The sequence below is a fragment of the Homarus americanus genome, unplaced genomic scaffold, assembly GCF_018991925.1.
Source record: "Homarus americanus isolate GMGI-L3 unplaced genomic scaffold, GMGI_Hamer_2.0 scaffold30108, whole genome shotgun sequence".
In the NCBI taxonomy this organism is placed as follows: Eukaryota; Metazoa; Arthropoda; class Malacostraca; order Decapoda; family Nephropidae; genus Homarus; species Homarus americanus.
The window spans coordinates 75,158-89,416 of NW_024748109.1; the positions used below are offsets into that span (position 1 = coordinate 75,158).

The 14,259-nt window shown below is 41.8% G+C and overlaps 1 protein-coding gene across 3 annotated transcripts in view; it reads left to right on the forward strand.

The window, feature by feature from the left end:
* LOC121880007 (TOX high mobility group box family member 3-like) overlaps positions 1-14,259 on the forward strand; it is a 34,872-nt gene that overhangs the window by 15,992 nt on the left and 4,621 nt on the right. For all 3 annotated transcript variants that reach the window (XM_042386936.1, XM_042386937.1, XM_042386938.1), the window contains exon 5: positions 13,338-13,554. In XM_042386936.1, coding sequence (XP_042242870.1) covers positions 13,338-13,554 — 217 coding nt within the window. The remainder of the gene's footprint in view (positions 1-13,337; positions 13,555-14,259) is intronic.

Sequence of the window (14,259 nt, forward strand, 5' to 3'; positions counted from 1 at the left end):
AGAAATTATAGAAATGTTTGTAGATTATTTGCTGTCCGTTTGTTTTTAAGCTTTTCGAAGTTTATTCATTTACGCATTACAAGTTATCCTCTGGTTCTAAAAACTTGTCATTTATTTACTTATTTACAGTGAGATAAATATCAAATAGTTATTAAAACAAATTGTCAGTATTTTTTTTTTAAATTTTACTGATAAATGCTCAAAATTTATAAGGTAAAATTCTATAGAGTTTGACATTCAACGGGGAAAGTTATAGCACCGTACTAGATAACTATTGTGTAGGTGAGAACAGGTGAATGTGTGTGTGTGTGTGTGTGTGTAAGGTGAGTCAGGGGCCCTAGGTAATGTGGGTCCCAAAGGAGGTTGTCGGGAACGCATCAGTAAGGGGGACCATCGTTTATCTAAGGGTGAAAGGGGAGGGGGCGATACACACTATATGACTACCTACTACTACCACTGTCACTGTCTACCAACGACTACCTACTACTACCACTGTCACTGTCTACCAACGACTACCTACTACTACCACTGTCACCACTACATCACATTTGCCTCCCCCCAACACTATCACCACCACTCCATACCTCCACCACCGCCTCAACACCACCACTAGTCTATACTACTACCTCCTCCACTATCACACCACAAACGCCTCCCCACCACCCCCACCCACCACAAACCTCCCCACCACCCCACCACACCAAACCTTCCCACCACCCCACCACACACACCACCCCACCACCACCACAAACACCACCAACACACCACCACCACCACAACACCACCAACACACCACTCCCTACCCCCCACCACCTCCTCACCCCCCACCACTCCCACCTCCCCTTCCACCACTCCATAAAGACAGTAAACACGAAATATGGAAAAGGTTTTGTAGTGCTCTCGAGTGAGTATTCCAGAAGACATTAATGGCTACGGTACCGTCTCATGATTTCATACAAGAATCGAAATATAACAAAGTGAACAGGCGTACCCAACAGTTCTCAAATCGAACTTCTTGAAACACCCTTACAGCGCCTGGTCGTAGGGGTGGTGTTTACACGAGTTAGAGGAGGGTGATAGGATACGCCCCGTTGACAGGCTAAGGTTTTCATTTTTAGCTCCGCGCCATAAATAAGGGAGAATGACTTTTGTATCCCTCTCAAAGAATCATATTAACAACTTTCCCCTCAACGGATGTGCCGAGAAAGACTAGAGGAGGAGGAGGAGGAGAGTATGCTACTATATTGTGTGTATGTTGTGTATTGTGGTATGATAAGTGTTGTAGAATGTGTCATGTTTATTGGGTAAATTGTTATGATAAGGTGTGTGTGTGTGTGTGTGTTCTTGGAAGTGACTATTACAGAATAAAACCAATTTTTATTTTTTAATACAAATATTCCCTCCTGTATGCAAATTAACCCCTTAGTTGTCAGGCGCAGTACACCTGCCTAAGCTAACACGTATGTCAGTGTGGCTTGTTTGTTTGTACAGTATGTGTGTGCGTGTGTGTGTGTGTGTAAATAATAATAATAATAAACGGTTTATTAATAGAATTGCAGCCGGTGGCTGAAAATATACAGACTTACATTTGATTTAGACATAATGATATAATATGCGTTGAGTGTGTGTGTGTGTGTGTGTGTGTGTTTTGAAGCCTTACCTGTGGTGATTAAGAATCTTGGTTGAAGCTGTGATGGAAGCTTTAGTTAGAATTGATGGTGATGTCTCAGTTGAAGCCTTTAGTTGATGCTCTAGTTGGAGACTGATGAAGCCTTATTTGAAGCCCTAGAATCTCTAATTGAAACCCTGACTGAAACCAAAATTTAAACCCTAACCAAAATCGCCGTAATTGAAGCCTTGACTGAGACCATGATTGAACCCCTAACTGAAGCCGTGGAGGTATACGGGACGGGGGGAGGAGGAACACAGGGGTCTGGGTCTCACTGGGGTCGGGTCAGGTTCGGGTCGGGTTGGCACGAGACAAAAGCGTCGGCGGCGGTGAGAACACGTTGCCGACATGTTGTGTGACGTGGCACCCTTCTGCAGTCGTATTGGAAGATGACAGTCCCGACCGTATTGACGTGCCCCGGTGATGTCGCTTCTCTACCTAACCTACCTACCTGCCGCCCGCCCACCCACCCACCCACCCGCGCTAACTGCAACTTTCGCTACAACAGCTGTAACGCGAAGAAGAAAATTGAGGAGGAGGAGAAGAGAGTAAGTGAAGAAGAAGGAGAAGAAAGTGAGACGAAGAAAATAGTTAAGAGGGAGAGAATACGGAGTAGAAGAAGAAGAAGAAAGTGAGAAGAGGAAGAAGAAAAGGGAGATCAAATAGTTTGGAGGAGGATAAGGAGAAAATGGTTGGGAGAAGAAGAGGAAGAAAGATGGAGAATGCAGAGAGAGACAAGGAGACAGAGAGAGAAACACAGAGACAATGAGAAAGAGGTAGAGACAGAATAACGTGGTAGAGATAGAGAGAGAGAGAGAGAGAGAGGTAGAGACAGGGAGATGGAGAGAGAGAGAAAGAGGTAGAGACGGAGATAGAGAGAGAGAGAGAAAGAGGTAGACAGGGAGATAGAGAGAGAGAAAGAGGTAGAGACAGGGGAGAGAGAGAGAAAGAGGTAGAGCAGACAAGACAGGGAGATAGAGAGAGAGAAAGAGGTAGAGACAAGGAGATAGAGAGAGAGAGAGAGAGATGTTACTACTGTTTCTACATGAACCCAAAGCAGAAGTCTATTGAAAAGAAAAGACTAAATATTTCATCATGACGTTGTATCAAATTTTTCCTTTGATCTCCATTTCGCATTAAAAACGAAATGGAATTGGGATCTGGGAAGAAATGTGATCTATTTTGTGTAATAACGTCGTCCCGATTGGATGAACAAGGGATCTCCCTCCCTCCACTTCTCTCTCTCTCCTCCCCCCCACCACCATTACTCTCCACGACTCTCCCTTACCCACAACCATTACTACTCTCACCCTCCTTCCCGATACCCCCATGCTCTCCTTCCTCTCCTCTCCCACACCACTACTCCTTCCATCCTTCCTTCCTCTCATTCTTCCTTCTCCCCACCACCACCACCACCATCCTCCACCCTGTACTCCCACCCTTTCCTCCCTCTCATCTTCTTTCCTTACTCCAGGCAACGCACGAAGCAGAGAATGTGAGCAAAAAGTGACACGTTTATAAGAAGAAACACTTCCCTCCCCCAAAAGGGTCCAATTTCTGATCGACAGGAGTTAAGTCGTTTTGAGAGGGCTGACGTGTGTGTGTGTGTGTGAGTCGAGTGGGGTTGGGCGGACTCTATATAAGCACTCTCGGGGATAGGCACTGGGAAGGCAGTGAAGTTAAGTCAACACACACACACATACACCCACACACAGATTATAACACAGTTGGTTGGATTAGTTTGGAACTTAAGCCAGAGAGAGTGCGTGTTTGTTTTGATCTGCCAGGAGAGAATGTTGGGATATTCTCAAATGTTGAATGAATGTTGAATGTTTATGGTTAATAATGTGGTTAAATTAAAGACCCCCCTAAATGGTATTATTTTGGCTGTTGAGTTGCATCAGTGAAGTGAATAAGACCCCAACGAAGTACTCCGTCAGGGTTTTAGCTAGTCCCAAGACCACCACCACCAGGGTATTAGCCAGTTCCAAGACCTCCTCTACCAGGGTATTAGCTAGTCCCAAGACCACCTCCACCAAGGTATTAACCAGTCCCAAGACTTCGACCAACTCAGTGAACAAGTTCCTCCTACCAAGACCCTCCCCTCCCACCACCAAGACCCCCTCCCACCACCAGCCCCTCACCACCACAAGACCCCCTCACCACCCCCTCACCACCACCAAGACCCCTCCCACCACCACCACGACCCTCCACCTCCGCCACCACCACCCTCCACCTCCACCAAGACCACTCCCTCCACCACCAAGACCCTCTCCTCCACCCTCCCTCACAAGACCCCCCACCACCACCAGACCCCCCACCACCACAAGACCCCCACCACCAAGACCCCTCCCACCACCCCACCCCCTCCCACCACCACCAAGACCCCCACCACCACCCTCCCTCCCTCCCCACCACCAGACCCCCCCACACCACCAGAACCCCCCCACCACCACCACACAGACCCCCACCACCACCAGACCTCCCACCACCGACCTCCCACCACCAAGACCCCTCCACCACCACCAAGACCCCACACCACACCCTCTAATTCAGCAGCATGAGCCACATCTCTGTACTAAACCACATTATGAAGGAAGTTTTAACCAGACGGCCGTGGTTGTAATATCTTGTCTGTGTGTGTAGTAGTAATGACAAGTTGTGGGTGTGTTGTGCTGTTAAACGTAGTGTCCTTCCTTCCTCCCTTCCTTTCCTTTCCTTTCTGCCTCCCTTCCTCCCTCCCTCCCTTCCCCTCCATCCCTTCCTTCCTTCCCCTTCTTTCCCCTCCCATCCTCCTTCCTTTCCTCCTCTCCCTTCTCCCTACTTCCTTCTTCTTCTCTCTACCCCTTCCTTCCCTCCTTCTTTTCTCATATCCCACTTCCTTCCATCATCTTCATTATCCTTCGTATCTCCATTCTCACCCTCCCATCCCTCACTCCTGTTACATTACCCCATCATTCCTTCCCAATGTATCACCCTCACCCCCATCCCCAATCCCTTTTAATTTACCCCATTACGTGTTAAGGCATGGGTGCTTATATTCGTGTGTGTGTGTGTGTGTGTGTGTGTGTGTGTGTGTGTGTGTGTGTGTGTGTGTTTACCCTCGTCTACTAGCGGCTAACAGTCCCGAATTGGCTGGGATTTTAACGTAATTACGGAGGTGTTTATCCGTTCTTTGTAAGTGAGCTTCGGGTCTGTGTTCTACTCGTGTGATATAACAAAGCAGGAATGGCAACAAGTATTGATCCGGTGAATGGGGGTTTGTTGTATTCAGGCGGGTAAATATCCCATGTTTATAGGCGATTATGAAAGAAAATAGCACCATTATTGCTTATTTGATGATTGCACGGAGTTTGTACTATATTGAATTATAGATTAAACCTCTAAACAGAAAGCTTTCAGCCCGGCTACGCATTTGTCGACTCATTTTTTACATTGTTTACTCCGCGGAATTGCAATAAAATTTGTTGTTGCTAGATTTTTTTTTTCCGCATAACAAAACTGTTTACCAAAAAAAAAAAATACACATTGAACGCGACGGAATATTTTGCGCGTGATCAGTTTTACGTTTTAATGGAATTCCAATAACGAGGGATGGCAATATTGGATATTTTCTGTGATAAATGATAAATGGAATTGTTTATGAAAATTCGGCTGAAGGTGACACAACATTTTTCAATTAAGATTAGGATCCAGTTTCTTCGCCGATTCTGACTCGTCTTTTGTATAGTTCTGGTAATGAAGGAATCACAGAGTTTCGCCCGTTTCCCAGAGAGCATCGTCTTGCTGGTGGTGAGGGGGGAGGTGGGTTGGAGGAGGAGAGGGGTGTCAGAGATTGGGGGAGGGGGGTGGGGTGGCGGGGAAGGTTGGGGTGGGGAGGTGTGTGAGAGGGGGTTGGAGGAGGGAGGAACAGTAGGAATGAGGTGTGCTAAGGAAGAGGTACGGTATTCAATTATTACAAGGATGGCAATGTTATTATTATTATTACATACAACACAAACTAAGCTCATTGTTATAATCGGTATTGTGGGAAAGAAGGATTTTTTTTTTGTCTTAAAGGAAAATATCTGTTCGGGTTAGTTCAAAGGGAAAGAGTTTAGGATTTTTTTTTTAATCACACTTTGTATCTTGTGTATTAGGGTGTGTTTGTTGTAGGGTGTGTGTGCTGTCAGCGCGAGTGTGTTGACGTTTATATAGTAGAAATACACCGGGGAGGAACTGAGTTCGTTTTAAGTGTAAGCGAAGATGAAGTGTGTTTCATATTTAAGCGTAGAGTGCGTTTCGGGTTTAAATGTTTAGTTTAATTGTATTATTTTTAGCTTATACACCGCACTGAGTGTATTATTAGGTTAAGTTCAGAGCTGAGTGCGTTTACAAGTGCCTTTTAACTCAAACTGAAGAGCTGAAAGCGTTCTTGAAGTTTTAAAACGCGGAAGTGAGTGCGTTTATAAGTTTAATCGTGTGGCTGAATGCGTTTTAAACTTGTACGTGTGTGTGTTTGTACTCTGGCTTGTAAAGTGTCAAGAGGCGAGGCGGTATGTGGGGGAAGGATGGGGGGAGGGAGGGTGTGAGAAGAGTGAGGAAGGGTGAAGGAGAGAGGGTGAGGGAGAGAGGGAGAAGGGTGAGGGAGAGAGGGTGGCGCAGTGTGATGTGATGGTGGAGGAGGAGGGAGGAGGTATATACACGATGCAGGGCCCCAGGTACAGTTAGTGTTGACAGGTGGGTGGAGGTGCACGTGATGGTTGACGGTAGACTATGTGAGATGAAATAATGAGCAAGAATATATTAAGGGTGGGGGGGGGGGAATACTGGATGAAATTGATGGTGGATGGCTGGATGAGGCTACAACTGACGGTAACACTATACAGCGGATGAAATATTAGACGATGGATGAGACAGTCGTGATGACCAGAATCATTACCGTGTGTGTCCCTCTGATAATGAAAGTAATTGGACATATATCAGTAGTAATATACTGGAGAGAGAGAGAGAGAGAGAGAGAGTGTTTTATCCTGAGTTTCATCTGAGGTTCAGGAGAGGGAGGGAGGGGGTGTACCGGTAGTAACATGCCCCTCCCCCTTACAGAACTCGAGGCCAACAACAACGTTATAACCCCCGTCCATATATTAATATAACAACAAGATATATTGAGTATAACGATGAATAACAGAGTACCTTACATTCAACGTGTGAAGAAGAAGATCAGAAATCGATATGTATAACTCGTTGAAGGGCGGACGAGTGAGGCAGCCCCACCGCGGCGTTGAACGAACTGTAGTGAGGCGAGCGAGAAGGGAAGGGAGACGGTTCTTACGGGTGAAATATTATATTGCTTTATTATAATAGGCAAGGATAATAATGTCTCTAATGTGACTTTCAGAGAGCGTAGCCGTAGCGCGCCACGTATTATTGCTTCATCTACATTATTATGGATTTTATACTACTTCTGTATACAGTTATATATGTATGTATTTATAGATATACACACAGGCAGGTGGTAGCGTGGTTACAAGTAATAACTATTGTGCTACACTGTATTACGCTACATGATGATATAGTATTGTGCCCTTTGTTAAAAATCGACACCAGTTATTCACAAATACTGTTCTTAAGTATAGACTATCGTGTTCGGCAAGTGAAGTATATTACTGTAGTGTCTGTTATTGTCATGTTCTTCAGCCACTGTAAAGTTCTTCAGATGTGTTATTGTCAATTTATGATATTCTGTAACGTGTTAAAAAAAACAGTACAGGAATACAGTATGTGTTGAGATGCGTGAGTGTATGTATACGGTGTGTGAGGCAGCCAGGCCACCACTGACGGGGCCTCGCCAGCTAGACTAACCGCCCGCCCCGCTACCCGCCGCGCCTTCTACCGGGGATTCGCACAACATATACATAGTTCTGTTATCCGTAGTCACCACCATCGATCACCGGCTCTCTCACTACCACTTGAACATAGCAGAATATTCTTTGGCTTGAGATTATCATATGTTACAAAATAACTGTGTGTACTTCCCTTTGTAGTTCATAACTGGAATATTGCATGGTAAACTCCCGCTACTTGGCGGTTATACAGTTAACCTATTACAAGCACAAAGACCTAGTTTATATTTGGTTATTTAGAGACACTCTTTCGTATGTAAATTATGGCTCGAATATAATTTTGTAAATTTAGAGTGAAGTTAAGGACAGGGGAATATAAAGCGCGTGACATTTATTAGTACTACTTATTCTATATGTACACAAGTGACGTCATGTAGAGCGTTAATATTGTGGGCTTTACCAAGCGGGACCAGATGAGGCTGGGCGGCCGGCGGCGCAAGAGATGATATAAACGCATAAAGACGCACTAAAAAGAGACTCTGGCATCGCTACAGGAACCATTTTTCATTTTATTGCCCATGTTATGATTAGCATGTGACGGGCAGCGACCGAGATTAGCTCGCAAGATGCTGGGGGAGGCATCGGGCCAGTGGGGATTAACAGGGGTCTAGCCTCGTTGTGGCCGCCATCCTAACTCAACGTCTGATTGGATGATTTTGCCAACTTTTTATCTGATGAAGAATTGTAATTCAATATATTCTTACTCTTCTTTATATATATATATATATATATATATATATATATATATATATATATATATATATATATATATATATATATATATATATATATTGTAAGAATTTTAGTTGGATTGACATAATTTATATATTAATATAAATCGTAAGGAAACTGATTTGTAAAGAGAACAGAAAGGATTAAAAAACAAATACCCGGCGGTGCTCATTGGTCAGGACGTAGTTGTCTGGACCAATCAGGGTGCGGTCCACTGATGGCCAGTCCCCCATTTAAACTGGTAAGGGCAACGTCCGCATTGATTTATCGCTAATTTGTCTCCACTCACTTTAGCTTTCAGGTTGTTTTGAAGACTGGGAGTTCTCCCAAGTTACGTGTGTAAATACAAGTCACTTGGGATTGAAAATATTACGTTCAGATCCAGATTAAGTTACTTAGTTACTCCAGCCTTGTGATCTGTTAATAGTTTAGTACTTGGAAGGATTTTTAAATATATTTTTCCATTTGAAGGGTTTTGTCAGTAAATAGAAATATGAATTTTACGTCGATGCACATTTTTATCACTGGCGTCGTCCCATGATTTGGCGATGGTACTGAAATGTGGATTATTTTGCCCATAGATTTATAGAGGTGAGTAAAAAGTTTTCAACCTCTGCGTAGGGATGTCGTCCCCAGCCCCTCTCGTATTAATCTATGGGGTAATTTATATACATGAGTATACTGTATTTTATTATAATAATTTTGTTATTGCGTGTATATCCTAAATTGTCTTTATTATTCAAAATATGTGAAGTATCAAAGATAAAAAAATGGTTATTTAAATTTTATTCTTGCAATTCTTAGTTTATTTACATCGCCTGTCTTTTTGTTTCAAAATTTATGGTGCAAAATTAATTTTTTTAGATGTATCCCGCCATTTTGTCTCCCGTTATATGTTGGAGTAACATTCGTGACTGATGAAAAATTTGAGCTATAGTACATTTGTAGATGTAGCTATGGAATATTATCTTGATTATTCTTAAACACAAGCTTTCCTGGGTTTAGGAAAATAAATATTCGCAGGACGAAAGCCACAAAAAGTACCCTGAGCCAGAATTGTGACTTTTATCTGTTTTCCCGTTTTGTTGTGTATATGATAATACTCTTCATCTTAACATTGTAATTAATTTAATATTATAATTTGAGATAATACCGCAAGTGATAATTTGTTCTGTAAAACCTAGGAAAATCTATTATACTGTTTTGGGGATAGGGTTAGATAGCTTAGTGATTTCTCACAAGTCACATTAGAACACATTTGACTTACATAAATTACTAGAAAAACTATGTCGACCAAAAATGGCAATAAGGGGGAAAAAAGGGTTAATTCTAAATAGTATTAATAAATCTTTCCGCACCAAGACGTAGCAGCTCGGCAGATATTACCACCCACGCAGTCACTAACTAACACCCATGAGAATAATATTATACTCTACACAGTTACAGTATATTCACAGGAGGAGAATTTAATGACCTCTGACGGAGAAGAAAAAAAGAACAATACAAACGCTGATCAAAGAAAGTGACAGGGAAGGTTGTTTACGCGCTGATAAATTCTCCCGTAACGGTGGAAGAAAGAATTTTACCGAGATACAATATTATACGTATTTGGGTTTTGCGCGATCATGTTTCTATGTAGTTTTACGCTTGAATTACATGTATTCAATCTACATATGTATCAACTAGGTTCTGTAATCAAAAATAAAATCATAACAGCGGTACGATATATTTTATGTGACTTGAGTCTTCAATGTTGGCAATATATTGGGCCGCCGTCTTTGTGAACGTAGCTAAAATGCGAGCCGGGTTATAGACGATCTCACATCTCTAGTTTGAAGAAAGAAATAACCCACGAGCCTCTGAGAATCCGGCTTTAGGTATTACAAAGAACACAGTTATCGGAGTAAGTCTGTTAAAGCAAATCTAGCATCTTCATCGCTGGGTGTAAAAGAATGTGCCATAGCTGGAGCCTTTATCTCTTTTCGCGCCCCCTTTTTTTTAAGTCCCTTTTGCTGTTTATGTATTCTAATACTACAAAAAAGTAGTAATTTTTCTTGTATTGTGTTTCCTCCGGGTTAAGATAGTATTCGGTGTGCTAAAGTGATCGTTCAGCGGCGAGGTGTTTCACTCGGGGCGGCGCGGTCTGGCTGGGTGGAAGACGGTCTGTAAACGGTGGTCCGGCGTCGCACAGGTTTGGGGCGGGATGAAAGGAGACGAAAAAGACGTCATTTTTCTTCTTGTGCAAGTCCTTTGTGACGCGGGCCCGAATTAGATTAGTCCCCACTTCCCAGAGCGGGGTTACTTTAATTGAATTTTAAGCCATAAAATTGTAAATGTGGCCATATATATATATATATATATATATATATATATATATATATATATATATATATATATATATATATATATATATATATATATATATATATATATATATATATATATATATATATATATATATACTATTAAACGGAAAACCCTTGGAAGCCCGCTAGTAATATATGGTGTAGTAACTTATGTGAAAATCCGTTTTATTTGAATTGAAAACACAAAGAAAAGTTACACATCGTCACAGAAACCATATGGGTATTTTTTCGGACAACTTACATAAAACTCTTAGGTGATTGAGTCTTTATGTAATCTGATTTATGATCTGTTAAGTCTTCCCTAAGAGAATGTTGTTAAGGGGGGACTTATTCTTTACCCAGAAATATTAATGGTGTCTTCAGAAGACGAGTATTTAATGTTTTTTTTTTTTTAGTCTTCATTTAAGTAATTAAGTTATCACATCTGAGGCAATTAAACTGATGTTTCAGGGGCGGATCCGGGGGTCCTGGGGTCCGGGAACCCCCTTCCCCCTCCCTGTTCATCAGAAAATTCCAATGCCTTTTCTTCAAGGCAGCATTGTACTCAGGCATTTTTATAGTAAAAAAAAGTAATTACTCTTGACCTCAGAATATCTCCTAATATCAAGTGCACATGGCCTCAAAATGCCCACGATATTGGTCAGATTTCAAAACAATTTCTGGGTGAGCTGCCTGTGCTTGCCATGTTTCCCCACCCACAACTTCTTGGACCCCCCATTTTAAATAACTGAATCTGCCCTTGTGCTTGGCTGACTTGTACATTAGTTCAATATGACCAGATCCCTACTCCCCTCTTCAAGAATTGTATGAGGTCAAAGGTAAAAATGCCTCAATATTATATACCTGTACTGTATTGTGAGCTATTCTCCGCCGTATTTAGACCAGTGAGGAGGAAAGTTAATGTGCCTATAATTTAGTACTGTATGATGATATTTAACCCTTTGAGGATGATGGTCTAACCCTTTGATGACGAGTACATAACCCTCTGAGGATGATGGTTTAACCCTTTAACGACGAGCAAATAACCCTTTGACGATGATGGTTTAACCTTTTAACGACGAACATATAGCCCTTTGAGGATGATGGTTTAACCCTTTGACGAGTATATAAGCCTTTGAGGATGATGGTTTAATCCTTTGACGACGAGTATAATAACCCTTTGAGGATGATGGTTTAACCCTTTGACAACGAGTATAATAACCCTTTGAGGATGATGGTTTAATCCTTTGACAACGAGTATAATAACCCTTTGAGGATGATGGTTTAACGAATCGAGATTGGTGCACTTTTCTCGCTGTATAGATGTCACAAAAATGCTCAGTGTGTGTCTTTGGGACCATTATTAATGTTGTAAATCAGGCTCGGACCATGTGCTTGTGCGGCCCATGGAGTAATTGAGAAATTCTATTTAATGTGGCCCGTGGCTCTGGTAGATGCAGCCAGTTTATGGTGAATAAAGCAATATTTATTAAAAGAATAATCTTCACACATAATTCGTTACTGTTTCATCACTTAAGAATAAGTAACAACAACGAAAATGTAACAGTGGTATAAGTACAGTATATATAGTCAACAATATAAACATTTTAACTTGGGTGAGTTTATGGGTCAAGTTCGGCGCAGTCTGTTTGTTGGATTAGCTGCAATGTGGCAGTGGGTAACTTGGGAATTATCTATGGTTGGGTAAGTCCAATTAGAGTCATGGGTGGTGGTCACACAAGGTACTTCCAGGATAACACAAAAACACCTAAATCGCACCTCGTAAACCCATAGTTGGCGAGTAATTAGCAGTAAAATAATGTAATTAAAAAGTTCCAAGCATCATTACGACCACTAATTACCCCACAATCAAATCATGGGTCATAGATTTGGAATCAACATGCTCAGGAGTACCTATACTGAGATTTTCAACGAAATAAAATTTTTGGCCGAAAAGGTCAAAATATGCATGCGGCTGGTGTGAGAGGACTCGGAAACACTGCTGAGAAATGGCTGACGAAGTTATGACTGTTCAGGGTTTGTTATAAGCTATTTAAAATACATTGAAAGTATAAATTGAAATAAAGGAAATTGCAAGTAAAAGTATATAGAAGCAAAAGCTAATATAACCTAAGAATAAGGTGAAAACGTGCCCAAATAACCACAAATCGCTGTATCCATAGGCGACTGTGTTTCGCTCACATGACACCACCAGCAGACTATAGTACATGTAAACACAGCATCTTGTGGTGGTCACGGAGATATGTGTACAGCCACGACCTGCACAGAGAAACAATGTACTGTACAGAGATCTACTGGATCCCTTACCATTTGGGGGGGGGGGGATACTGTACAAAAATAGCTTCCTACAGCCCCTTCCTCCCCCCACCCCCTCCCCCCCCAAAAAAAAAATATGCTGCACATAGATTTGGATATTTCGTGTTTTTGAGTTTTACACAGGTCAAATATCACAATAAATCGGTAAGACTAAATGATAGAGACAAAGTAAAAATGGTCCCCAATCAGTGATATAGTTGTAATGTGTCTTCAGGTAAATATTTTGGTGTTTTTATCAGTTTTACTTTTACCCCAGTGTCAGGTATCCATTTTCTCTATGTTATTTATTTACTCCATTAACTGGGATTGATTTTCTGAACGTCATTATTTCAATCACAGTTTCATTCACGATAAGAATTATTTCTACAGGCCAGTGTCGGCATATGCACTCTTCTTCCGAGACACCCAGGCCGCCATCAAGGGCTCCAACCCCAACGCGTCCTTCGGTGAGGTGTCCAAAATTGTAGCCTCCATGTGGGATTCCCTGGATGCTGACCACAAGAATGTTTACAAGAAGAAAACAGAAGCAGCCAAGAAGGAGTACCTCAAGGCTCTCGCTGCCTACCGTGCCAGTCTCGTGTCCAAGGTAAGGGAAGGAGTTGACTGCGACGTGGGTTTATTTATTTTTTATTGCCTGGTTTTCAGACTTGACTAACTAACCCAAGTGCAGTAATATCTGCCACAGCCGAATGATATGAGGACCACTCCCCAGCTCCTCTTACATAGTTGTTGTGGTGTTATGGAAATATACCTGTGATAAACTAAGGGGTTAAAACTGTAACAAATACACAGTACAGTATGAGGGAACTATTGTAATTCATTGAAAGGGAATCAAAGCTATGAAGGTGGAAGATAATGTAAAGTGTTGTATGTTTAGTGAAAGTACAATATCCTATACTGTACAACATTGCACATTTTCAATAGTTTACATTCTTGATAAAAGTATTTGTATAATGTAGTTGCAAGTTTAATATTTTCGGGTTCAGTATTTTATTTTTGTTTGTTTTTTTGCATAAGATTTTATTGTTATCTGCCTCACTTTCGTTGTTATCTGGCATAAAATGGTCCGACTTATTGTGTTTGTCTTCAATCATGTTCGGCTGTGAGAGGATTTACTGCAACGCTGCACTGTTGTCAACATGTTAGCTTAAGCTTTTAACAAAGTTTGTGTGGGAATGAATGCAATTGAAGTGACTATTTACCGGAAGCGAGCCATTGCTTAGGTTTGAGTGTACAATATACTGACTCTACTAAGCTGTTAATTGACTGACAGATTGTAACTGCATGAGAG